The 25,882-nt window shown below is 37.1% G+C and overlaps 2 protein-coding genes across 3 annotated transcripts in view; one reads left to right on the top strand and one right to left on the bottom strand.

Annotated features, from left to right (window-relative positions):
* Positions 1-750: 750 nt before the first annotated feature.
* On the top strand, positions 751-1,540 carry LOC113514709 (uncharacterized). The gene has a single exon (XM_026898809.3). The coding sequence runs from the start codon at positions 801-803 to the stop codon at positions 1,212-1,214; it is 414 nt and encodes a 137-aa protein (XP_026754610.1). The 5' UTR covers positions 751-800; the 3' UTR covers positions 1,215-1,540.
* A 12,059-nt stretch (positions 1,541-13,599) lies between these two features.
* The window catches only part of LOC113510240 (cohesin subunit SA-2), a 30,257-nt gene continuing 17,974 nt past the window's right edge, over positions 13,600-25,882 (bottom strand). The window contains exons 14-21 of one of the 2 annotated variants that reach the window (XM_052898626.1): positions 25,317-25,438; positions 24,601-24,771; positions 22,147-22,350; positions 21,924-22,062; positions 20,114-20,174; positions 16,130-16,198; positions 15,640-15,730; positions 13,600-14,106 (exon numbers count right to left, since the gene is read on the bottom strand). In XM_052898626.1, coding sequence (XP_052754586.1) covers positions 14,095-14,106; positions 15,640-15,730; positions 16,130-16,198; positions 20,114-20,174; positions 21,924-22,062; positions 22,147-22,350; positions 24,601-24,771; positions 25,317-25,438 — 869 coding nt within the window. In that variant the 3' untranslated portion in view covers positions 13,600-14,094. Of the gene's footprint in view, positions 14,107-15,639; positions 15,731-16,129; positions 16,199-20,113; positions 20,175-21,923; positions 22,063-22,146; positions 22,351-24,600; positions 24,772-25,316; positions 25,448-25,882 lie in introns of both variants that reach the window. The other variant, XM_052898625.1, reaches the window with a different exon arrangement.

Here is a 25,882-nt window from a genome sequence, read left to right as displayed (position 1 = left end):
GAATTTCTTCATAAGACATGTAGGTATATAGCCGTCATTAGCTATAATCATATACCTATATCTTATACCGATTTGAACATTTTATCAATGATGCATGCATTAGAAAAATATAAAACAAGCTTTAGATACATCAAAATCATATAAAAAATCCTATTAGATAGTCTACCAAATTCTTGAGAATTGGGAATCGAACACGAGAAATTATATTTTTATTGATTGACTGAACGATTGAAAATGCCTAAATATTCACTATTTCAACAATACATCATGTGTTCTTTACAGACATTTCGAAATTTAAACACTACAAATTTTACAAAAATATTATCACCAAACTACAAATTCCAAATATAATATTATTGTTAAAGCTAAATTAAACACGAGCGAACACTATTACCTAGTCGTAGTACACTTTCAACACTTCATAACGTATTCACGAGTCTGTAGTAATTTTGTCCAAAATTTGTGTTCACTGTCACAAGCACTAGTATAACACCGTACGACTTCACTTTCGTCCGTAGAACGTAGAATGTGAGACGTGAGACGTGAGACATGAGACGTGAGGCAGACACGTGCGAGAGCGGCGCGAGCCCGACGAGTGGTCGCGCGCGCGCCAACCGGCTTCTAGCGCCGCGTACGGTGCCCTCCGGCCTCCGCCCGCCGCCCGCCGCCACGCACTGCGTCACCGAAGAGATCTCTTCGACTGTTGGTGCTATTTAAGCAACTCACAGTCACCGTCCACATCTATTCGCAACACAGCTGTCCCAAGAGCGGACGCTCAACACAAACTCGAACTTACAGAAATGGCGATCGAAAGATTGATCACACTCACCCTAGCGGTGGTGGCGGCGGCGGCGCTCGCCGCGTCGATGCCCACCAAGAAGGAGCCGGGCAAGCTGGACCTGTCCGATGCGATTAACAAGACGGTGTGCCCCATCAAAATCGAGATCAACGACGACCCTAAGCGGATCCCGCGCCGCATCAAGGAGATGAAGTGCCGGGACGACCCGAACGTTTGGTGCTCGAAGAATCACATCCCGTCGAACGAGTGCTGCCAGCACCAGCACGCGGCGGTGCACATGCAGTGCGTCGAGATACAGGACTGGGTGCAAGTATACTACCCCGAGACCGACGACACGCAGACCTCGCGCGTCTCCGTCGGCTGTATGTGCGTGATGCAGCAGGGCGAGATGGCGCAGGACTCGCAGCCGAGCTGACCGCCTCGCGCCACTCGCGGCTCCTGAGGCCCACTCATAGTTCCTACACTCCACTAGTGATAATCGACTTATTTATTTCGTGGGCGAGTGTGCTTGTATATATGTGCATGTTATTATTTATTATGAACACTATGGTTGTGAAGTGTACGCATACTGCGGCTCCGGCGGGTATCGGAGCCATTAGTGCCCTGGGTCGCCGGCTGGACCGGCGCGCCTGTCGACGGACAGATCTCTCTAGACCCTGTATCAGGCGTCTGATTAGTTAAGAGGATGTTATTTATTAATTTAAACTACTGTTACAATTTTTCAATATAAAATTACAATGACTTTAATGTTTTATTTTTTCCATAGAATCTTATTATAAGTTTACACTCAATACTTTCATTGTACGCATAATCTCTGCAATTTCAATCAAAATATATATATATATATATATATTGATATTAAATTAATTTATTTTCACTAATTGATAAATACATGTTACGATATGAAATACATGATAGATACAAGAACCTCCTTGTATAGTTACAGAAATAATAACATAATATACAAATAGAACATTTAAAAGTTTTAGATAAATTTTTCATATTCTTAGATACACCGTTACATTACGAGTATTAATATAAGTATTTCTCCATAAATATTGAGGTGTAAGTTAGAATGCAATGTGAAATGAAGTCAATAGACAGAAATTGTATTAAGTCTTAAATAGTATTAAAGTGATATTTACAGAAATAAACAGAAATAAGCCCCTTGCTCAATATAATATCCCTATATAATATTTAATCCAAAATAAAGATAAAATTAGCTTATAGCTACAAATGAATTCCATACATTTGTTACGAACTAACCGTACGACAAATTGTTATAAATATTTCGTTAAAATTACAATTTACAGTTTGTGTTGTGACTTCTTAATGGAATTTCATATTAATAAAGTTCCATCAAGTGATCAGATAATATAATAAAAAATACCTAAAACTCTTAATAAAATTTATACTAACGAAATTAGCATACGAAGAGATTTATTTATTTAAACTTTAATGCAAGTAAAATTGTATGTAAATTTTGGTGGACTTAACATCGAACGGTGTTCTCTACCAGTCGACCATTGGGCAAACCGAGAAATACGTAGACAGTGCATTCTTGAATAGAAAAAAAAATAAAGCAATATTTAATAAATTCATATAATATAAACATACACATAATATATTAAATAAATAAATAAATATATACATACATAAATAAATACATAAAATATTACTGTATAGAACAATTAGATAAAACAACTGCAATGGAAGAGCAAATAATAAATCTATGACTCAAACAGAGTAACCAGCAGGAGAAGCTTAAAGGGAAAAATTTAGACGTCATAATGTATATTTTGTGACATGATACTAATCACGACTCGCAAAGGTGGGGCCGGACGGGCCGTGCCCACTTGAAAATTGGTGCCCACCCCAGCGAGCTAAGCTTCGCAAAATCATGTTTGAAAGTATAGATGCGCCTTTCTGAAGGAGCTAGCGCCCCCTACCCCCTTACTAGAAAATGTGACTATGAAAAAATGTCTGTAGAACAGCCCATGTTATTAATTCTCGATGAAAACTGATAATTAATTGTCGTTTCAAATACAATGTCATATAGCTCATTTTACTTATAATTATGATAAATACAACATTTTTAATTTTATTTCTACACCTACGTAAGATTGTCTATCTATCCTATTTAAGAGCTGCGCTCTTGTCGGTGGAGCTCTTGCCACTCACTACTCTTTTCAGCGAGTTGTAACATGAAATAAATATGAGATTAAATAAAAATGATCCTAAATAATACTAGTTTATGTATACTCACTATAGTAGTTAAAAAGAAGTTAAGTTCTATTGTTTATGGTTTGTACGGACGAGAGACATTTTATTCGCGAAGCATTCTTATGCTCTGTTAATTCATGATGGACAAAAATGTACGCCAACATCTAGGATATATATATATATATATATATATATATATATATATATATATATATATATATATATATATATATATATATATATATATTATTTATTGCACAATAAAATTTATATAGTTAATAAATAAAGATTAATTCTTGTTTCCACTGTTCTTTATGATAGAATCACATTCGAAATCCTACCTACTATCTTATCATTGAATTATCACCAATGCAATGGACTGACCTCATCAAAACGGCCACACAGCAATCTGTTGTGAAACACTCTCACTCAGCTGAGAGCAGAAGTAGATAGAAACAAATTGCGAAGACGTCAAAGACGAAAACGAGCCACATCGACAATCCACCATAAACATGAAAACTACGATCTCTCTCAAGAGTGTACTGCTGAAGGGAGATCTTATCAATATTATAGAAGTAATTATTGCGTCATACTGACATACCGACAGACAAAAGTTCTAAACTTTATTATTTAGACATATACTGGTCTTATTTAGTAACATTATCTCATATTAATTTATTTTTAAATATCTCTCATGCACAGTCGTCGTGTAGTTAGAATTTTATTATACCTAATGATAAGGTAATTCTATCTTAAACATTCGCTTATTATCCTATTTAACGCAAACGGAATCGCGACTTACAGCCAATGAAGTATACATTAATATCATCATCATCATCACATCGGCCTTTAACTGTCCACTGCTGAACATAAGCCTCCCCTTTAAGAGTTTTTCCAGTAGTTGCCACGCTTGGCAGGCGGATTGACAACCGCAGTTAGACTTTAGAGATGTTTTAAGAGGGACGCCGCTGCCCATCCCTCGTCCACCCTGAATCGTCTCTTACGATACCCACGAGAAAAGAAGGGATGTCCTATTCTATGCCGGGACCACACGGCGAAATTAATATGAATACTAGTTCCACTTGTTCCACTACAAATCACTAGATCCCAGGGGGAAGGGATTGTTAGTAATGGGGAGGTTAGTCCCCATTGCTATCAATATACCCTATCAGGTCAACCTCCACGCGGTTCCTCCTGGAAACTATCGTGACTAATTTATCGATGAATTCGTCATGATGGGCTAACTGACCTGCTTTTCCATCCTCACCAATCATCCCTCGTTGGTGCCTCGTCAGTGTATACCGATAGCGCAAGCAAGGTTACCATTTCATTATCATCCAGAAAAAAAATCACTAATCCCCATTGAAGTTCACATAACGATGAGTCAAGCTACGAGTCGCGCGGTGACTCATCGCTCCATATTGTAATTTGCCGAACACTTTCATTGAACATCCATTCGTGCCACGTTGTCCGCTGCATTAAAACAAATGCTCGCCACTATAAAAACTAGCATACACGAGTAGCACCGCAAACAATAGATATTTCGTACGCGCACAAAATCTCTTTTAGCCAAACAGTATATCATTCACAAAACGAGCACAATGGCCTGACCACAATTGACACGACCAAAGAATCGGTGTACAACTTAAAAGCCTGGGAGCAAATGTAAATAATTAAATTATAACTTTATAATAAAATTGGCGGTGCGGTCCCGACATGGAATAAGCCACCCCTTTCTTTACCGTGGGTGTCGTAAGAGGCGATTAAGAGATGACGAGGGATGGATAGCAGCGTCCCTCTTAAAACATCCCCAAAGCCTAACTGCGGTTGCCAATCCGCCTGCCAAGCGTGGCAACTGCTGGCAAAATCCCCTAAGGTAGGCTTATGTTCAGCAGCGAACAGTTAAAGGCTGATATGATATAAAGTTAGCTTTTACCCGCAACTTCGGACACATAGCTTTTCTCTCTAGATGAGGTATCTAAATAAAACATACACGAGATTTTCTGTTAGACTTTCAGTAATAAAACTATGAAAACCGCATTGAAATTTGTGTAGTAGTTTTTGTGTAATGCCGGAACAAACATACAGACAGACAGAGAAAAATTCTAAAAATATATTGGTGTCTGTTGCTCTTATCTTAATGATATTAGGAAGAAAAATTAGATACTATGATAATTGTAGGTATTATTTACTTTTTATTTTTTTAATGATTTTTCATTTGAAATTATATACGAAATAAAATCATTATAAATAATTGTATTATTCCCAAATTATTTTATAATTGTTTTACATATATAATGGATTGCATTTATTTTTATTTTTCAATATTATTATTGTTATTTAAGTACTGGTGAAGGCATTAGTTGAAAAGTAAAATAACCCGGGAACAAATGTCCCTCGCTTGTGCATGCAGACCATAGGTGAAACAGACTAACTACAAATAATTTAAAAATACCAATTCTTTATATGTCCTTTTATACTGAGATTAGTTACTGATCATTCTGGGGCAATGCGCAGTTATGGATTAATAAAACTAGGAACAAAAACTTGAAATTTTGGTTACCAAATCCTAAACTTAACTTAAAATAACTTAAAAACTAAAAAGAGAAACCGTGTTGAAGAGCTAGTGATTCGTAAGTACATTCTAATTAAATAGGCCATCAAATGTGTCTGTAGCTACCTAATCGTAACGATGTTTTCTTTAAGTTTTCATTTCACAATATGTCGGCAGTGACGCCCCGCCGCGCTACCGTCTATGGCTTCCCTCACTACCTCTATGTACTCATATACATATATGAAATAATATAATCTGAGTGTTCGATCGCAAATTGCCTGACTACAGGAAAATAAGTAGATTAGGAATTACTACGGAATATGGGCTCGGCTCCTAAATAGGTTTTAAAATAGTAGGTTTTTAAAGTATCCATATATAATGGATGCAAGTATTCACTTTGATGTAAGGAGATATGATAAGAAATTGAGATATGAATATATAATTAAAAATAGAGAGTAACCTAAATGTCTAAAGTAATATTTTAACAAAGAATTGTACCGTAGACTTGATGGCGGTGGCGGATACCTAGTATAAATAAGGTATCTAAGATAATTAGCTGTAAAGTTACTTATAACTTACGTCAAATCCTTTTATATTTTTTTTATTCTTCATTTAAGTTTTGTAGTCAAAAATATGAATAAATGAAACTTTAAATTCGCATCGGACTAATGCTTTAAAAAAAATTAATTATATTTGGCATTAGGTATGTATTTGAAAAGGAATTCTAAGAATTCAAATAAAGAATTGTTCTCAATCTTTATGAAGAGAACAGAAAGAGAACATCCGCAATGGCTCGATGCGGTGGAATTGTGATTGATTGTAGTAGAAAATGGACTCGATACCGAGACTTCCGAGACGCCGTTTCTCTCAAGCTATTATTTTAATTTAATGGCTTCCCAATATAATTTAATTCATATTGTTCAAATTATCATATTGAAATTTGAAAGGTTTCGGAGTAGATTAGTGGTGGCAGTAAGGCGACACGCGCGCGCTACGAGGGCCCGTAGTAGCGGAGCGCTACGCAGCCGGCCGCCGAGTAGCGCGGCTTGTTTACGTCTCAGTGGGTACTCCGTGTGCATGGAGACGGCCGCAATTTGTGGACCTTTCACAATTTTGCGTACTTTGCCAATGACACCGGTACACTCGGCCACAGTATTCAAAATCACGGTTACTAATATAGGAAATTTATTGATTTATTTTATATCTTCACTATTTTTACAGATATATATATATATATATATATATATATATATATATATATATATATATATATATATATATATATATATATATATATATATATATATATATATATATATATATACATACATATCTGTCTCCTGTCTCCCATTAGGGTAGGCAGAAACAATGGAACGCCAAATGCTTCGATTCAAACAAACCTCTTTCGCTTCTTCCACATTCATCAATCTTGTCATACACGCTCGTCGGTTACGGGTACTTTTAATTTGGCCCTTCTTCAGCACGTCGCCTATTTGGTCGACATACGTCCGTCTACGGCGGCCCCTACCGACATCTCCATTCAGTCTTGCTCGATAAATCTCTTTCGTAATTCTTCTTTCATCCATCCTCTCCAAATGACCAAACCAACGCAACATTCCTTTTTCGATTTTTGTCGCTACATCGTCTTTCAGTCCACACTTCTCTCTAATCACACTGTTTCTTACTCTATCTTTTAAAGTAATACCACACATACTTCTCAAAGCTCTCATCTGTACAGCATTTATCTTACTTTCATGCTTCTTCTGCCATACCCACGATTCGCTTCCATACATATATATATATAATTATATATACATTTTTATATATATATTATATATATCTCTGTCATTCCCATATAAATATAGAAACTATATATTTTTCATCTCCTATCATATATAAACTTTCATTCCTCTCAAAAACCATTACCTTCGTCTTCTTATTTATTTTCATACCTCTTCTTGCATACGCTTCATTCATTATAGTCACCATTTGTTGTAATTCATACTCCGACGATGCAAAAAGTACTTGGTCGTCGGCGTATAAAAGAGTCTTAAACAGAGACTCATTCATCCTGAATCCACAATTAGATCCTTTCAAATCGGTCAAGCAACTGTCCATAAATAGGTTGAACAGCCAAGGAGACGCTACACAGCCCTGTCTAACACCGCGTTCAATGCCAAACCAGTCTGTATAGACTCCATTTATTCTGACACAGGCATTTGAATCCTTATATAAAGATTTGAAAGCCCGTATCAAATGGCTGCTCACCCCATACATTGCCAGTGTTGACTCCTCTCCACTCTATCATAAGCCTTTTCAAGGTCAATGAAGGCGCAGAAAACTTTCTGATGTTGAGCTAAGGTTTTCTCTGTTATGCACCTTAAGGAAAAGACTTGATCCGTACATCCCATACCCTTTCGAAACCCTGCTTGCACATCCCAAATTTTACTTTCCGTCTCATTCATCACTCTTTTAATCAAAATCCTAGCATACAATTTGCCTACAACACTAAGAAGGCTATATATATATATATATATATACGCAATTAATAATGTACGCAATTAACAAACTATTTATTATACCAGAGGGAGACTGTACGAAAGGAATTAGCAAATAGGAATATTTAGTATTTTAAACAATAATTTACTTGCAACAATCAAAAAACCAAAATATACTTTTTTTAGGATTTCCTTCCAGACAATCTTTGGGTAGAAGGAATCAAAGCATAAATAGGTAGGTGGCGCGTTAAAAGAAATAGATGTGTAAAAAATATCTGTGACAGTATAGTCATATACACATACATAAATAAACACATACATCCAAATATATACATACACATACATATATAAGTGGTTATAAGTGGCAGGGAGTGAGTTCCACAAACGAACTAAATCGTAGAACAATACGGATACTATCAACTTATCGGCTGTGTCGGATCTTTTACAATGAGTGTACAAATAATAGTGACGGCAAAGTCAAGGGCGATCGCCCGCCGACCCCCGCTGTTGGCGACGGTTCGTTACAATGACTTACTTGTTTGTACCTACACGGCTGCCTCATACTCCCCCTCATTACCCATCAAAATCAACAACACATCACCTCGCCTGCCTACTCTAATGGTTACATGGCAACCGTAGCTTGTATATTGCTCGTAGCGTTGGGTATGGTTATGGAATTACGCACATTGGAAGTTAAGACTTTTTTATTGCAGATCCATCTTATTTATCCACTCATTTGGGGGAATTTACTTTTTTATGCAACATAAAATGGTAAACAAACTAATATAGCCTATAAATATGAACAGCACCATAAATATTATATAGATCACTCCATAACATCTACGGTGTCGTAATGCGTAAGGCATTAGTCTTCCTGAGGTCTATGGAATTAGGTATATATATGTCTTCGTATCCCGTAATTTCACTGCCATATTACATTGTTTGTCATTCAAATAATTCCAAAGTATCACTTGTACACGAAACCAGAATTAATGTTTGTATTATTATAAATCACCAGAGGGAGACTTTGTACAAAAGTTGTTTCCTTGGGTACCTCTGTCCCATTCGTGTTTCTACCGTGAAGCAGTTGTGTTTGCATGGCTGTGTTTCGGTTTGAAGGGTAGGATATGGCGTGCATTTACAGGGTACAGAGGAATAACACCTGAGTTCTCAGGAATAGCAACGCAGGGGGTATCATGGGCGAAACAGTATACTCTGTTATGTCCATGGTACTGCTCATGTCTATAGGCGACGGTTACCAAGTTCAAATAAAATGAGACTTCTTTTATAACGTGAAATAGCAAACCCCATTTAATAAATAATAGATACCTTTGCCTATTAACATATACATCACATAATAATAATATAAATTATACTGTGATGCCACGTGGTTCTCCCGGAAACCATCGTGCTGAATTCCAGGTATTCATCACGTGGGCTAACTGACCTGCCTTTTCATTCTCACCTATCATCCCTCACTGGTGCCTCGCCAGCGTATACCGATAATGCAGGCGGGGTTACTATTTAATTATCATCCATATGAAAAAAAAAATACTATATTTATGACAAATTCCATGTAAACTGAATGAGCTGTTAAAGCGCCAAGAGATAATAAAAGAAACTACAGTTGTTTTTTTACGAATAAATCTCATTTCATTTCAATAAACAAACTTACCTTCACATTCGTAATTTTAGTAAGAATTTTATGTGTTTATTTAATTCTGGTATTGCACCTGCAACAACTCTGATATTGCAGGTGTTCATAGGCTACAATAACCACTTACCATCAGGTGGGCCGTATGCTTGTTTGCCACCTCAGCGGTATAAAAAATTCTTGAATCCATCATATTTTCAGAATACCGCCATAATCGTCCAGAAACCATATGTATGTAGACATGAAGCATTATAAAAATAGCAATAAACCAAAGTGTAGTGAGTTCTCATGAAACCGGATTCGCTCGTAGGCGCCGGCCACACCGCGCGACGTCAGGACCACCAGCCGCACGTATCATAACAAACCTTGGCCGCCATAAACAAACCACGCTATGTGAAATGCCAGAACTGTACGGAGGGAGGGCCGGCATACGGCACGATGGCGGCCGTTAGTTCTATTTGGAAAGATCTAGGCCAGCGTCGATGATTCAGGAGTTTTATATTATATTGTTAATCGTTAGTAGTTATGTATTTTGTTATAGTTATACGAGACTAAGTCCCATCCTTCAATGGGAAAAGGAATTGTTAGCAATGGAGTTTTACAGTCCCATTGCTAGCAATATGCACTAATAGGTCGACCTCTACGTGTTTCCCCCTGGAAACCATCGTGAACAATTCTTGTTGAGTACGTCACGATGGACTAACTGACCTGCTTCATCCTCACCTATCATCCCTCACTGGTGCTCCGCCGGTGTATATACATTTTTTTTTATACAACTTAGAATGGCAAACAAGGTGACGGTCCCACCTGTTGGAAAGTGGTAACCGTTGCCTATAGACATAAGCAGTATCATGGACATAACAGAGTATATTGTTTCGCCCATGATACCCCCATGTGTTGCCATTCCTGAGGACTCAGGTGTTTTTCCTCTGTACCCTGTAAATTCACGCCATATCCCACCCTTCAAACCGAAACACAGTCATGCAAACACAACTGCTTCACGGTTGAAACACGAATGGGACAGAGGTACCCAAGCAATCGACTTTTGTACAAAGTCTCCCTCTGGTGATACATAGCGCGAGTGGAGTTACCATTCCATTATCACCTAATAAAAAAAGTTCCATCGTTCTTTTCAGCTTGAAACAGGACGCAATATTTTTTTTATTGTAAAAATAAAAAATGCCCAAAATGTATGCGCACTTTTATAAACAAAGTGGGCTATGCGAGTCATATGAGCGTCCACGAACGTTGAGAGCCCTTGAAGGGGAACGGTTAGGATGGATCCATGACTATAGTTATGGACTACAATAGCGTACATTTTATAATTTGCTTAAAAATTAACTAACTAAAAATAAGAAAAAAAAAATTTTTTTTAAATAAATACACACTACATCCGTGAATCTGGAATATTGGAATTGTAAAATTTTGCCTTCTGATTTTTTTTATACAACTTAGAATGTCAAACAAGCTGACGGCCCACCTGATGGAAAGTGGTAACCGTCGCCTATAGACATGAGCAGTACCATGGACATAACTTGATATGGCTGTATTGGAAGTCGCATCTGTCAGATATCCGGATCGAGCGGATTCACAGTCGAATAGCACGGAAAGAACGTTATAGTCGACACTTTTTTGCTGATGCTGTGTGTGTGTGTGTGTTATGCGGTGGTATTTGAATGAATGAATGAGTATACTTTATTTGCATCATACAATATAGGAAATAAGCAAGACGATTTACAAACACAACGATACAATTGTATAAGTACAGTGAGGCGATCTTATTGCTGAGAGCGATCTTTGACTTGCTGATACATCATCTACAATGGTCTGTATTAAATGTAGAGAGGTACTAGGCTACCACTAGCTTAGGATATTATATCTGTACCTAATATATCGAAAACGCCTCGCGAATTAAACAAAAAACTAAAATAAAAAACTACTTACACAAAATCTATTAATCTTTTGAATTATCTAAATATACCTAATATACTTTGTACCGAAGGGAGGGATTGTAAAACGTACTACCAGTCCCATTGCTAGCAATATACCCTGTCAGGTCGACCTCCACGTGGTCCCCCCTGGAAACCATGGTGCTGAATGCCAGGTGTATACATCACGATGGGCTAACTGAACTGCCATTCTCACCAGTCATCCCTCCTTGGTACCCCGCCAGAGTATATACCATTAGCGCGGGCGGGGTTGCCATTCTGTTGTCATCCATTAAAGAAATAAATATGCTTAACTATAACTAACTGAAGATCTACATCAACGCGCCCATAATGACCCTGGTATTGCACGCGTTCATAAACTACGGTAACCGTCAACACCGTCGGCACGGTAAACAAGCATACGGCCTACCATCAGGTGAGCCGTATGCTTATTTACAACCTCAGTGGTATAAAAAAAACAGACTGTTTAATAATTAACTACTTATTAATAACAATAAGCTTGGACCCCACAGGGTACTTGTTGGGATCAAACAAATCCTAAGTACCTAGGACCTGGGGGGAAAGGGATTGTCAGTTATGGAGTCTAATAGCCCCATTACTGGCAATATACCCTCTCAGGTTGACCTCCACGCGGTTCCCCCTGGAAACCATCATGTTTAATTCTTGTCGAATTCATCATGGTGGGCCAACTAACCTGCATTCATTCTCACCTATCATCTTCTACTGGTGCCTCGTCGGTGTATACCGATAGCGCGGGCGGGGTTACAAATCCATTTTCACCCATTAAAAAAAAAGTACCTAAGACCTAAGTTTTATTTCTGTATCTATTATTGTTGCTCTATCCCATATCGTGGAATCTTAGCTATATAAATATAATATAACTTGAAATAGTAAACAAATTACTATACGACGGCGCACCAAATGGAAAGCGATATCCGTCGCGTACAGACAGACATACGACTGAACACGTCCTCTTATTCACCGCTACACAAGAATGTATTTTCGCTACAGCTGCCTTCAGCGGCGAGTGAAATGGGCGTGAACGAGGCGGTCCCTCCCCTCCCCGGCGCTGCGCCCGCGCCGCCTCCTGCGCCGCCACCCAGCAAGTAGGTATATTCACTTCAGCCCTTACATCCATGTATTCATAACTTCAGCCACTCATCAGCCATTGCTGAACTTACATAATCCCATTACAAAGTAGATAGATATATAATTTATTTGCATTACTTACAACACACAAATAACAACAGACATGATATACCTACAATAAAAAGAGATAAAAGAATACATATATACATATTTATCAGAGATTTACCACAGGGAGACTTTGTACAAAAGTCGATTGCTTGGGTACCTCTGTCCCATTCGTGTTTCAACCGTGAAGCAGTTCTGTTTGCATGGCTGTGTTTCGGTTTGAAGGGTGGGATATGGCGTGAATTTACAGAGTACAGAGGAATAACAGGAGTCCTCAGGAGCGGCGACGCATGGGTGTATCATGGGCGAAACAGTATACTCTGTTATGTCCATGGTACTGCTCACGTTTATAGGCGACGATTACCACTTTCCATCGGGTGGGCCGTCAGCTTGTTTGCCATTCTAAGTTGTATAAAAAAAATAAAAAAAAACAAAATACATAAAAGAAGCAACATACTTTCTTATTTCTTGATTGTGCCACAGTCCTCAGTAACACAACAAAGTAACAACTCAGTTTCTTTTTTGTTATTGTTCTTTACTGTCAAGGAATTTAAAAACAAAAAACTATTTAATAACAATTCTGTCGTTTATTATCAATCAACATACTTTCACAATATATGTAGGTAAACAACAAATTCTAACATGCAAAGAAACTTGTGAAAACAATAAGAGAAAAACAAAATTAACAGCAGAGTACCTGGCTAGGTAACATGTGAACAGACAGTGTTAAACTATAAACTAAGCTTGTTTCCCAAAGTATTTCTTCTACGACAGAACACCACAAGAGATGTACCCAAAAATACATTGACAGACGTCTAAGTAAACATAATATCAAGTAAATTAGGTAGATTTTTAGTTATTTAAATACATAATGACCCTTAAGCTCATAATTATGTAGTTTTTATCTGTAAATAGCGAGTGTAAGAGCTACTTGCGATTTGCCGAGACATTTTCCATATAAGCTAACGTACTCTAGTATAATGTAATAAATTGTAGTTGGTAGGTATCTCTGGGTGACTGGACATGAAAATAAGATATAAAATAGTTTCCAAAATCAAAATTACAAAACACAATATATCAAAACTGTATTTCATTCAACATGCATACATTGACGGGCTTAGTTTCCCATACTAAACAACCTTCCACCTTTTAGGAGCCCTTTTAAGACACTGCGATGGCCGCGGCTTGTTCTCGGCACTTGCTAGCCGCGACACCCGCGCCACTCACTGTTGCGCCTACAAAATAAATTCATACATTGAGAAAAAAAAAACCAAATACATATCAAGGGGAAAGAGCAAGCCCTTATTTACTTTTATAAACAAGAAAGAAGAAAACTCCACGTAGATATACACAATAACACCTAGTCTATGTCGGTTTAAAACCTCGTGACCCGGAGGTGGTAGCTTCCGTAGTTGAAGCTGGGGCAATGGGGTATGCCCCGAGGTCCTACCTCGCCCACCCTCACTATCTAGCGGGCCATGAAACCGAATTAATTTGATACATTGACGACTAGTGTCCCGCCCCGGCTTCGCACGGGTAGTAAAATAAATAATTAATATTGTGCTACACAAAAAAACCAACTTCAATTGTGGCAACACCAATTATTTTAATGTAAAACTAAATTACTTTAACGATTTTGATAAAAATTATATGGAACCAATGCATAAAAATATTTTTCAAATAGAGAAGATTTTTTAATAAACCAAGAAGGTAGCAAACAAGCGTACAGCCCGTCTGATGGTAAACGGTCACTAGCCTATAACCTATAATATAGCCTGCGACACTAGGGGTGTCCCGTGCGCGTTGCCGACCCTCAAGAAAGCTTAATATACCTAACCTTTTGGAAGAACCACATACCGTAGTCTCTAGAAACCTCGACAGGGAGCTCATTCCACAGCCTGAGCATTCACAGGAGAAAATTCCTTGGAAACCACACGTGACCATTTATATTCAAGCGTGTGATGGTGAATTCCCTATCGATTTTTCAAATTAGTTTACAACAGAGTTATGAGGTCAAAAACAAGAAAAATACAACCATACCTTATTATTTTTAAAGTCGAGTGTAAAACAGATAAAATATAGTATCTACATATTATTCGCAAACAGTAACTCTTTATGGGTAAAAACATAACTGCAACTATCGCGTAACAATACAGCAGTTATAAATAGTCCATGATTTGACAGTGACATATCTTTTTTTATTGTTAAACCATTGCTCGACGTATTTGATACGTATATTTGTTTTTTTTTTATTTTTATAATATTACGAATTGTTTTAATGTCTCATTTGATTAACATTTATTCTTTTTAAGTTTTCAATTTCGCATGCCTAATTATGGCGAAATATGAGGACTTATACCTATTAAGATCTATACACTTACCATGTTTCTTGTAAATAAATAGAGTTTAGTACAAAGTTTCCCAACCTATTTAGTGCCATGCCCCACCTGAACATTTCTAAAATGTTCATGCCCCCATACATAATTATTCCCGACAAACTTGACGACTCTAATCGCCCAGTTGATATTTTGGTAACGTCAAACGAAATTATACCTAATAAATATTTACAGCATTTTTTAATTTACTTTTTTTGTTAAATTTGACACCGATATCTACTCGTAGCATTGCATTCAAATGGCCCGGAACAAGAATGTTAAAATCGAATGCTTTTTAATTGTCCCCCCTTAACTATCAAATTGTCCTCCTGTGGGGCGTGGGCCCCACGTTGGGAAACACCGGTCTAGTATATAATATAATAATATACTGACAGCAATGCGCGTCCTCTTCCTCAGACTCCTCCTGTGATCCCCGCTGTCCGAGCCGCTCTCCGCCGTCCGCTTCAAGCTTTTGCGTGGACGTCTACCAAACAATTTTAGGAAAACTTACTCGTCTAATTTTTTTTAATGGGTAATAATGGTATGGTAGCCCCGTCTGCGCTATGGGTATACACTGGCGGGTCACCAGTGACAGATGACTGATGAGGATGAAAGCAGGTCAGTTAGCCCATCGTGATAAATATACCTGGAATTCAGCACGATGGTTTCCAACGGGGACTACGTGAAGGTAGACCTGACAGGGTATTTTGCTAGCAACGGGATCCATAGTCCGCATTACTGGCACCTCCATGGGGTTGTTAAACCCTATAACTAACAATTCCTTTCCCCCGGAGTGCTACTGTTGGTAAGTAGGACTGGTGTCCCCCCCCCCAGTGCTGATACCTTCCACCAGTAGGTGAGTATAAGTAATGCATGTCGGTACCTGGGCGTCGTATCCCCGGAGTCCCCGCCGCCGGCCGCGAGCCGCGAGCTGCGTCGGCTCCACCGCCTCCTATGGAACCAGTGTTTTCTCTTTAACGAAGTAAAGTGGAAGTTTATGGAAATAATATTTCTTTCAATAACCCTATAGCGAATATGTGTATATCATATAATGACGCTCATCAAAATGACCTTGACATATTTGGACTCGGTTATAATCAATATTGTAGACAATTGTATAAAATAATGTAATATTTAGAAATTTCTTATATAATTTTGTTTTGTTTTTTATTTAATTTTCTCTATGTTTATGTTTCTTTTTATGTTTATTTTTTTTCCACTAATAGTTGCAACCGCATGGCTTTGTTGCAGTCGCATTTATTATTGGATCACGCTGTGTGCACATGTTGTGGCAAGTTTACCTGATCAATACATGTACTTGCATGTTATAATTTAAGTTTGTATTTGTAAATTTCTGTTATGTGCGCCTAATAAATAAAATAACCATCTGAACCTACTAAACATACCTGTTTAGTAAGTTCTCAACTCCAATGTCATTTATCGTTATTCTTTGGAGCTATATCAATTTAACCGTTATTATGTAACTTCTTATTTTATACGACTGCATTCATGGAACTTACGAGCTAGTTGTTCAGTAGACAACCACATTACTGTGACGTCTGTATAAGATGGTCGTATTCTGTACAACTAGCTTCATTTAACAAACTCATTTTACACCGGGGGGAAAGGGATTGTTAGCAATGGAGTTTGACAGCCCCATTGCTAGCGATATGCCTTATTAGGTCGACCTCCACGTGGTTCACCCTAGACACCATCGAGAACAATTCTTGTTGAATTCGTCACGATGGGCTAACTGACCTGTGTCATCTTCACCTATCATCATTCACTGGTGCCCCGCCGGTGTATACCGATAGCGCGGGTGGGGTTACCATTTCATTATCATACAATAAAAAAAATTCATTTTACACCTGGCCGACAATAAACTGTGCCGCTGTCGCCGCCACTGCATACGCTACCATAATTACCATTGGTAATTCTATAATGCAGTTTATTAAGCTTATTAATCATATAGAATAATAATTAAGTCTTTACTAATTGTATGATTTTTTTTAATGGGTGATAATGGTATGGTTACCCCGTCTGCGCTATCGGTATACACTAGCAGGGCACCAGTGAGGGATGACAGATGAAGATGAAAGTGGGTCAGTTAGCCCATCCTGACGAATTCAACTAGAATTAGTCACGATGATTTCCAGGGGGAACCACGTGGAGGTCGACCTGACAGGGTATATTGCTAGCAATAGGGCTATTTTGACCCCATTACTAACAATCCCTTTCCCCCTACTAATTGTATGATTGTTACTTTAGTATACATTACCACTTATGTGTAAAAGCTGTATACCTACGCCTCTAATCGATGTGTTCATCTAGACTTAAGCTTAAAATAATATATTTTTATTAAAGTCAATTTATTTGAAGTCATATTTCATTACTTACTTACTTATAACATTGTACATAGTCGGTTAAATATTATGGAACATATTGTATCTTTTATAAATAAATAAATATATAAATAAATTTCACCAGAGGGAGACTTTGTATAAAAGTCGATTGCTTGGGTAACTCTGTCCCATTCGTGTTTCTACCGTGAAGCAGTTGTGTTTGCATGGCTGTGTTTCGGTTTGAAGGGTGGGATATGGCGTGAATTTACTGGGTACAGAGGAATAACATCTGAGTCCTCAGGAATGGCAACGCATGGGGGTATCATGGGCGATACAGTATACTCTGTTATGTTTATGGTACTGCTCATGTCCATGGGCGACGGTTACCACTTTCCAATAGGTGGACAACCAGTTTGTTTGCCATTCTAAGTTGTATAAGAAAAAGGAATTTTGAAAATTCAACCCCTGAGGAGGAAAAACTTTCAAAATTCAGTCGTACATCAAAGTAAGTCGCTGCTAAAAGTTAGTATTAGAATAAGTATTTGTAGTTATTTAAATAACTGTATTGACCAAAAACAAATGGTACAAAAAGGCGGACTTAATGCTAGTAGCATTCTCTACCAATCAACCATTGGGGTGAACAGTGAATCACGAACGCGATACTTCATTATCGGGACAGGTAAAGGAAATAACGACTGATAATGTATACTTACACACAAGTACAATGGTTAAACAAACTACAAATGTAATAAAATCCATTTATTATAAAAATACACAACTATAACTACATATTACATTACAATAACAAATTCGCAACGATTTAGTTTACACTACTTTCTCAAAATAACGGCCCCCAGTAACAACTTGCATACTCGAGTAACGTCGCTCTGTAATCGTGCACTGGTTTCTTAAGTTACAGGCGTGCATAGGCTACAGTAACCCCGTTTACCATCAGACGGGCCGTATGGTTGTTTGCCATCATAGTAGTATAAAAAAATCAAACTCAACTTGGCACGATTATAAAGCGGCGTTAACGTCAAAAATTACGAACATAAAACTACGAAAAATGGATCCGAATTACAAATAATAATATTCAAAAGAAATATAAGTTATTGATTAAAATAATCGTATTGTAAACATTCTTTTTCCACGACAAAAAAAAAATAATGAAGAGAATGGATATAAAATTTACGCGCGGTTATTATAAAAACCAACCAGTAGGTAATTACTTCAATCAACCAATCAATCCTAACCATGAACCGATTCTGGAATGTCATTCTATAAAGCCATCCCTCTAATTGGTAAATTAAAGAGACAACTTCAGGTAACGATATTGCAGAATCAAATTCAGCAAATCGAATGTCACTGTCTAACCAACCTATCTCTAAAATTAGTGAATATTAGAGATCGGTTTAGAGAATGACGTTTCAAAATAGATTAAAATAAGTAACGTGCTTTGATCACATTTATTTTGATCATATTAAACACTGTACTATATGAAATATGAATAAAATAAATGTTTAAATAATATATTATATAATTACAATTGCATTCAATTAATAATATTCCGATCCCATTTAATCATGATCACAATTATACAATGTCATTAAAAATCATCCATTGACTGTTACGGTATTAAAATTACAAAATACTAACTACTTAATGATTACATCTAACACTACACTAACTACATGTCTTTTGTTATACAATAAATACAATTCATCGAGTCAATTTAACAATCCAAGTGACCGATAGACTTATTCACATTCGGAGATAAATTTACTAGTGGTTTGAACATACATATAATTTTAATAATCTCCGTTTCCAAAGGGGAGTATCGAGAAAGCGAAATATTCAATAAATAACCAACAGTTTATCCAAGGGAATATACTATAAACTTTTTTTTACAATAATGAAATTTGGTGCCGTGACCAGGACACAGCTCACGGTTGCTCGCCAAAAAAAACACATTACTTTAAAAAAAAAACTTGGAATTAATAACCGAGACAGACGTTAAGTCTATATGATATGAAAAGTTTCCTCTTATCTGGATCAATATTAAATTTTAGCCATATTAGTTAACCTAGAATTTACATCACGGCAAAGTAAAAATGGTGATGAAAATATATTTATCTAGCAATATGAATAAGTCAGATCACCCTGTATTGTTTACACATTACACCCCAAATCTATGTTCTAGTGTTTAGTGGTCATAGTTACATAATTATTTAAATAAGGATTCTCTTATCAGTTCAAAGACGAATTCTCTTTTTAAATGTTCAAAACGAAATTAAATTGTAAAAATAAATTATTCCAAAAAATATAAAAGACATAGAAAGTAGTATAGCATGATACCCTTAATTTCGGTTAAAGCTATCATGCTATTACGAGTACTAGACCTGAAATGACTGAAAGAAAAATATGTTTCGACAAACGCGAACATTTAAATATGGAAGCAGAGAGAATCCTGTTATGTACCATATAATAGCTAATACTACACGACGGTGGCGTGTGACGGCGCTCACCCTGGCTGCTCCTGGTCCGAGTCAGCGTTCTCCTCGCCCTCCTCCTCCTCGTTATGCCCGCCTGTACATACACATACACCTTAATATCACTCAAATATTTAACCCTTCTTTGCATAATGGTGGAAATATCCATCATAACATTGAATGCCCAAAAATTATATAAAAAACCAAGTTCATTTGTAAGATGATCGTGTCTGGATACCTTTTTAATGTCCATTGCAAAAAAAATCATGCATAAAAGAGTTAACAAACGTCATAACTTTTTGACAATATGCTTTAGATATTCTGAATAAAATAGTAAAACTATTATATTTTATATATTAGTATAATAACACTAACTAGACCATATAGAAATAATCTTTATTCAAATAGAATTGTTTACAAGCTGTTAAATCATCAGTTTTTTATGATTCTACCACTGGATTCGGAATATTGTCTGCTGGGAAGAACCCGTAAGGAACTCGACAGTTACTCTTCTCAAATTATTATTTACAAGATAATTTTACATTTGTATGGGTACTGTGACTATAATCTGTTTGTATTAGTATTGTTATTTATTTGTATACATCACGTAAAAACAACTAAATGGGTTTTGATGAAATGTCGTATAGGGATATACTTAATACCAACTTCACAGTAATTAAATATTATTTGGTGTTTATAAAATATGCTGGTTCTTGTTGTATATATTATTATTATTTATTAATTATACTTAATTATAGGTAAAAATGCTGTCTGTTGACTTGATGTAATATATATATATATTTTTTTGTTCTATTTTATTTGTTCATCATTTTTCTTTTTTATAAAACAACTACAATTGTCAATGTATGTAAAAAGGTTAATTTTGAACATTTGCCAAGGAAAAAATATGTCATTAAAAGTTTTTCATGGGAAAAATAAAAAATCATCTCAAGAACGCAACTAGTGGATAATAATATTTTAAAAAAAATCCTAACATGAGCTTTCTTGCCCAACCACCATAAATGGTGACAAACGCCGCGACAAATTCGGCTACGTGCCCACCAAGCCGTACCCCAGCGGACTGTACCCAAATACAATATTCATAACGATGGCGATCTTATCACCGGCCTCCCACGCACGTCAGCGCCGAGTGAAACCAGCACGCGGCCGCGCGACCGGAATACTGATGCGCCACCGCAGCCTGCCGCGACACCGGCGCGGCAAATGCGAGGCCACTTCCGGACCATTGGGGAACCACTCGTTACCCGAATAATGACGCGATTGTTTCGTCACTGCTTATGTATGAGTGGGTCATCTCTGTTCACTCGCAACATCTAAATTACTCCACTGATGTCAGCGTCCTCTAGGTTCTACCCGATCAACATGTACAAAATGTAACATTTTATGGTTTTCCTTAAACTTAAGATGGTAACTTGTGATTTATTCCTAACACAGGTCCTACTGATTATATTAAAATAACAATAATGCATTTTTTTTATTTTTAATTGAATTTTTAACTTAGATACATGATACAACCAAATGATCCCAAAATTGCATTCCGAATTAGACAGTAGAAATATTAAACTATTATTTTTAATAATTATAAATTCACTTGAATAAAAAATATTTCTAGTTGAGTGTATATGTAGTTTTTTTTTAATAGGTAATAATGGAATGGTAACCCCGCCCGCGCTATAGGTAAACACCGGCGAGCCACAACAACAAGAATTATCCACGATGGTTTCCAGAGGGAACCACGTGGAGGTTGACCTAATAGGGCATATTACTGGCAATGGGGCTGTCAAAGTCCCTTGCCGCCCTGTATATGTAGCGGGTGTGTACGTACGGGTGCGGCGCGCGTAGTGCTTGCGGGCGGGCGGCGGCCGCTCGTCGGGCGAGTCGGTGAGCAGCGAGTTGCGGTAGGCCGTCAGCGGCGCCCACTCCTCGCCCCAGTGCACGGACGGCTGGATGCGCGAGTCCAGGAACTGCAACACACGCCGCGTTACCAGGGTCGAGTTGGACACGCGCCAAAAGCCACGAGCCGCGTGCTAGTGTGCTGGCATCGTTACCTTGAGCACCTGACGCTTGTCCTGGCGCAGCAGCTTGTTGGAGAACTCGGCGAGCGGCTCGAGGAACAGCAGGTGCGGCGGCGGCTGGTGCGGCTGCAACTCGAGCGCGGCGAACGCGATGCCGGCGCGGTGCAGCGCCGTCAGCGCCTCGCGGTTCTTCACCGCGTCCAGCCCGAACATCACCGAGAACCGCTTCGCCAACTCCTGCGCCGACGCACACACACGTTACTAATTTTAATCGACTTTAAAAACAAATAAATTCTCTATTTATCCATATTTTTGTAATATAAGGATATTCTTCTTCGTCAATTCCGATTCCATTCTGACAATAATTTTTAAAATCGATAGGCTTTCCTCCTTCAGATTTATATATAAGCACTTTTAAGTCACAATTTTTTTTTAATGTACTACAGACTGAAAAATTGTATCTGCAGAGAAGAACTTGCGACAAACCAACAGTTACAGTTTTAAATCTATTAATATATAAGTTCACATATATTTATTTAAATGTACTATGTTACGTCTAAAACTACATGGTCGTTGAAAAACTCGTACATGATCCACTAACACCATGCACGTTAGTCATTCAAGTAATCGTTTAGCGTGTAATAGGCTTCGTTCAATAAGTGTTTTTTAAGTTTATTAAAAAGTAGATCAGAAATATTCTTCAGTATAATCATCATTAAAAAACATGGTCTGGCAAAAATTTACCGCGAAAATATGAAATTCAAAGCAAAATATGAAAAAGGTGGTGTTTTCAGTGATAGATGTACTGCAACATGCCCCATGATTAATATTTTAGTTCGCTAGCGGAACACATTTTAAATAATCGATCAAAAACATTGAAAATTGTTAAATTATTTTTTAAAATAGATAAATGCGACATCTCCACTCTTCGGTAAGCTGAAGTCGCTTGCCACTTGGGTCGCGAAACAAAATCTAAATTGTTTCTTATATCTATAAATTGTCGCTACGATCGCTTCGACGAAATATAACTAAACAAATAAAAAAATCATTAAAAATAACTTAGATAATTCAGATACTAGTAATTTAAAATATTAGGCCGTTTGTTACACAAACACGTCTAATTACCTTTTAAATTTAAATTATAAATCGAATATATCCCAGATTAAACATAAAGGATAATGTTCTAAGTAAATATAATTTAATAGGTTCCCCAGATACAGGTTCGACCCATATAGGGACCATAGTTAAGCAATTTTGTATCTTACTGTTTTGAATAAAGATTATTACTAAGATATTCTAAAAAAAAAAAAAAAAAAAAAAAAAAACTGCGAGATACATAATATTTAAACATAAAAAATATAAAAAAAAACCTATTTAATTATAAAAAAATTAGAAAAAAAAATTACATATGAAACCTAAACCACTTTAAACTACAGGGAGCGTATCAACAAAACATATCGAATACTTGTGAAATTATAATATGGAGAGAGACAGCCTATTTCCCGCTGCCCGCCAAACGTACAAAGGGCGAGGGCGCGTCCTGGACTAATAGCTGTCAAATGAGGAGAGCGGTGAATACGTCTCGTTAGCGTTAACAAAAGCTGTTTTTCCATACATTTGATATTTATTGAGGTCATTGCTCAGTTCGCTTGTAGCAGACAACGGAGGAAATTGTTCAACGTGAACATCCAGTATATAAAATATGATTGTTGACCTTGTATTTATTTGATTTGTTTTCGCGACGTGACCAATTTGAGTCTATTCTGTATTTTTCATATTGTGATTACATTTACTGAAATCATTGCCCTACAAATTAGAACAGAGAGTAATATAGCTTAGTTAATTGGCAAACTTCACCTTGTAGATACATTTTGGTCTCGTTTACATTTGATACGTTACGGAGAGACTCCTTCAGAGGTTTTGAAGCCTAGTAGCTTTATTTTAATATTAATATACCAATATAAATACGATTACTTGTATTATTGACTTGTGACCAAGCAATTTTACATTAAGTTGCAAATTAATGACCAGTGATATTTAGCGAGCGTGTATGAAAAGATTGATAAATGGTGGGAGAAGCGAAAGAGGTTTGTTTGAATCGGAGCATTTGACGTTCCATTGTTTCTGTCTCCCCTAACGGAGAGCAGGCGTGACAGATATATATGTATATAATATTTAAAAAATCGTAACGCTTCAGTCGCTGATCCTCAATAATACAAATATCTTTGATTTAACCGGATTCGATCTGTAAGATTGTCAACTGTTTTAGCCAAGTGTGTTCCAAAGGAATTAAATTGGTTAACTAAACCAACAGCTATTTCAAAACACGTAATATAGGCCAATTATCAACCAACTTTAAAAAGAAGAATGTTCTCTCTCTCTCTCTCGACCTCCCTATAAGACATAACTATCTTCTTTAAAAATCATCCACGTAGCGCCATCTACCGATGTTATAGAGTAATTTATATTTAAGTAGTCAGCTTGTACCTTCAGCTCAAGGAACTCCGGTAGCTGCCTGGTGGGCGTCTGGTGGCGCTGCAGCATGTCGGTGAACAGCGCCTGCATGGCCAGCTCCATGGTGAGTGCGCAGTTGAGCTTGTTGATCTCACGCGCCTTGCTCAGGGTCGACTTTATGATGTCGCCGTAGTCGTTGTAGCACTGTCGGCGAACAAGCTTGTTTAATAACTAGTATCTAGGACAACTACTATCTAGGAGTAGAACAACTCTAATTACTTGAATAAAATACAGCTCATGTTACCAACAAACGACAATGTAGCTTTCCATAGACGAAAGTATTCTAAAAATCTGTTGAGTATTTAATATTAATTTAGACAATATCTTGTATTACTGTCATTATTCAAATAACTACATATTTTCTGTGATTCTACAAAATTTTGTTAACCATAAGAGCATTACAAACAAATTTTCTGTATATTTTAAAATACTATACTAATACTGAAGAGGCAGGAGTATTGATATATTGTATGAATTGTATGACTTTGTTACTGTGCGTGTCTAGATTGTTAGGCAAATTCATTTTCTATCAGGTGAAACGTCAATTTATAGGCCATTCAAAGTCGTGTGAACAATAGAAAAGGTATCTTCGCAACAAAGCATCTTGCAAATTTTGGTCCTTCGAGTCGGACTATCTAAGTGATATCACATAGGTTACATAATACAGGTGATCAAAGTGTGCTCGGTACCTTAATGTAGTGCTTGAAGACGTCGGCGGCGCGCCGTATAGGTGCTATGTTGTAGACGATAAGCTTGCAGTAGGCGGCAAGGAAGTTGCGCCGCTTGTGCAGTTCCTCGATGCGTCTCTCGTCTTGACCATCTGCAACATCATACTATATGGTGGCCGGCTCCATACAACTACCACCGCACTACGTCATGTCCTAATACCACTTGTTTTCCTTTAATACACGCTACGCCTACTAGTCCGTAATTGTTTTAAATTACTTTTTTTTATTAATTACTCAAGCTTGATGTTGTCATAATCATTGTCCCAAATGTACTACACATGTTTATTAATGGTACAAAATTAGATTTTGATTTCAGTATCTCATTTGTTTATTAAATATCTGAAAATTGGGTATTGAAGTAGACTGAAAAATAATGTCCTAAAAAGTTGGAAGTAGTGTGTATTATAGGTGAAGAAGTGATAGAACATTACGTAGCGTATATATAAAAATGCCATTGAAATTCGCAAGTCATAACACGATTACTTCACTCATACGCTACACGGTGGGACGGTTCACCGACAGTCGTT

The sequence above is a fragment of the Galleria mellonella genome, unplaced genomic scaffold (assembly GCF_026898425.1).
Source record: "Galleria mellonella isolate WM207_F2 unplaced genomic scaffold, CSIRO_AGI_GalMel_v1 utg463, whole genome shotgun sequence".
NCBI lineage: Eukaryota > Metazoa > Arthropoda > Insecta > Lepidoptera > Pyralidae > Galleria > Galleria mellonella.
The sequence above is the reverse complement of the archived record's forward strand: the minus strand, read 5'-3'. Positions and strand labels throughout refer to the sequence as shown.

What these genes read in the sequence shown, in the direction of transcription:
- LOC113514709 (XM_026898809.3), top strand. Translation starts at nt 801, where the DNA reads ATGGCGATCGAAAGATTGATCACACTCACCCTAGCGGTGGTGGCGGCG.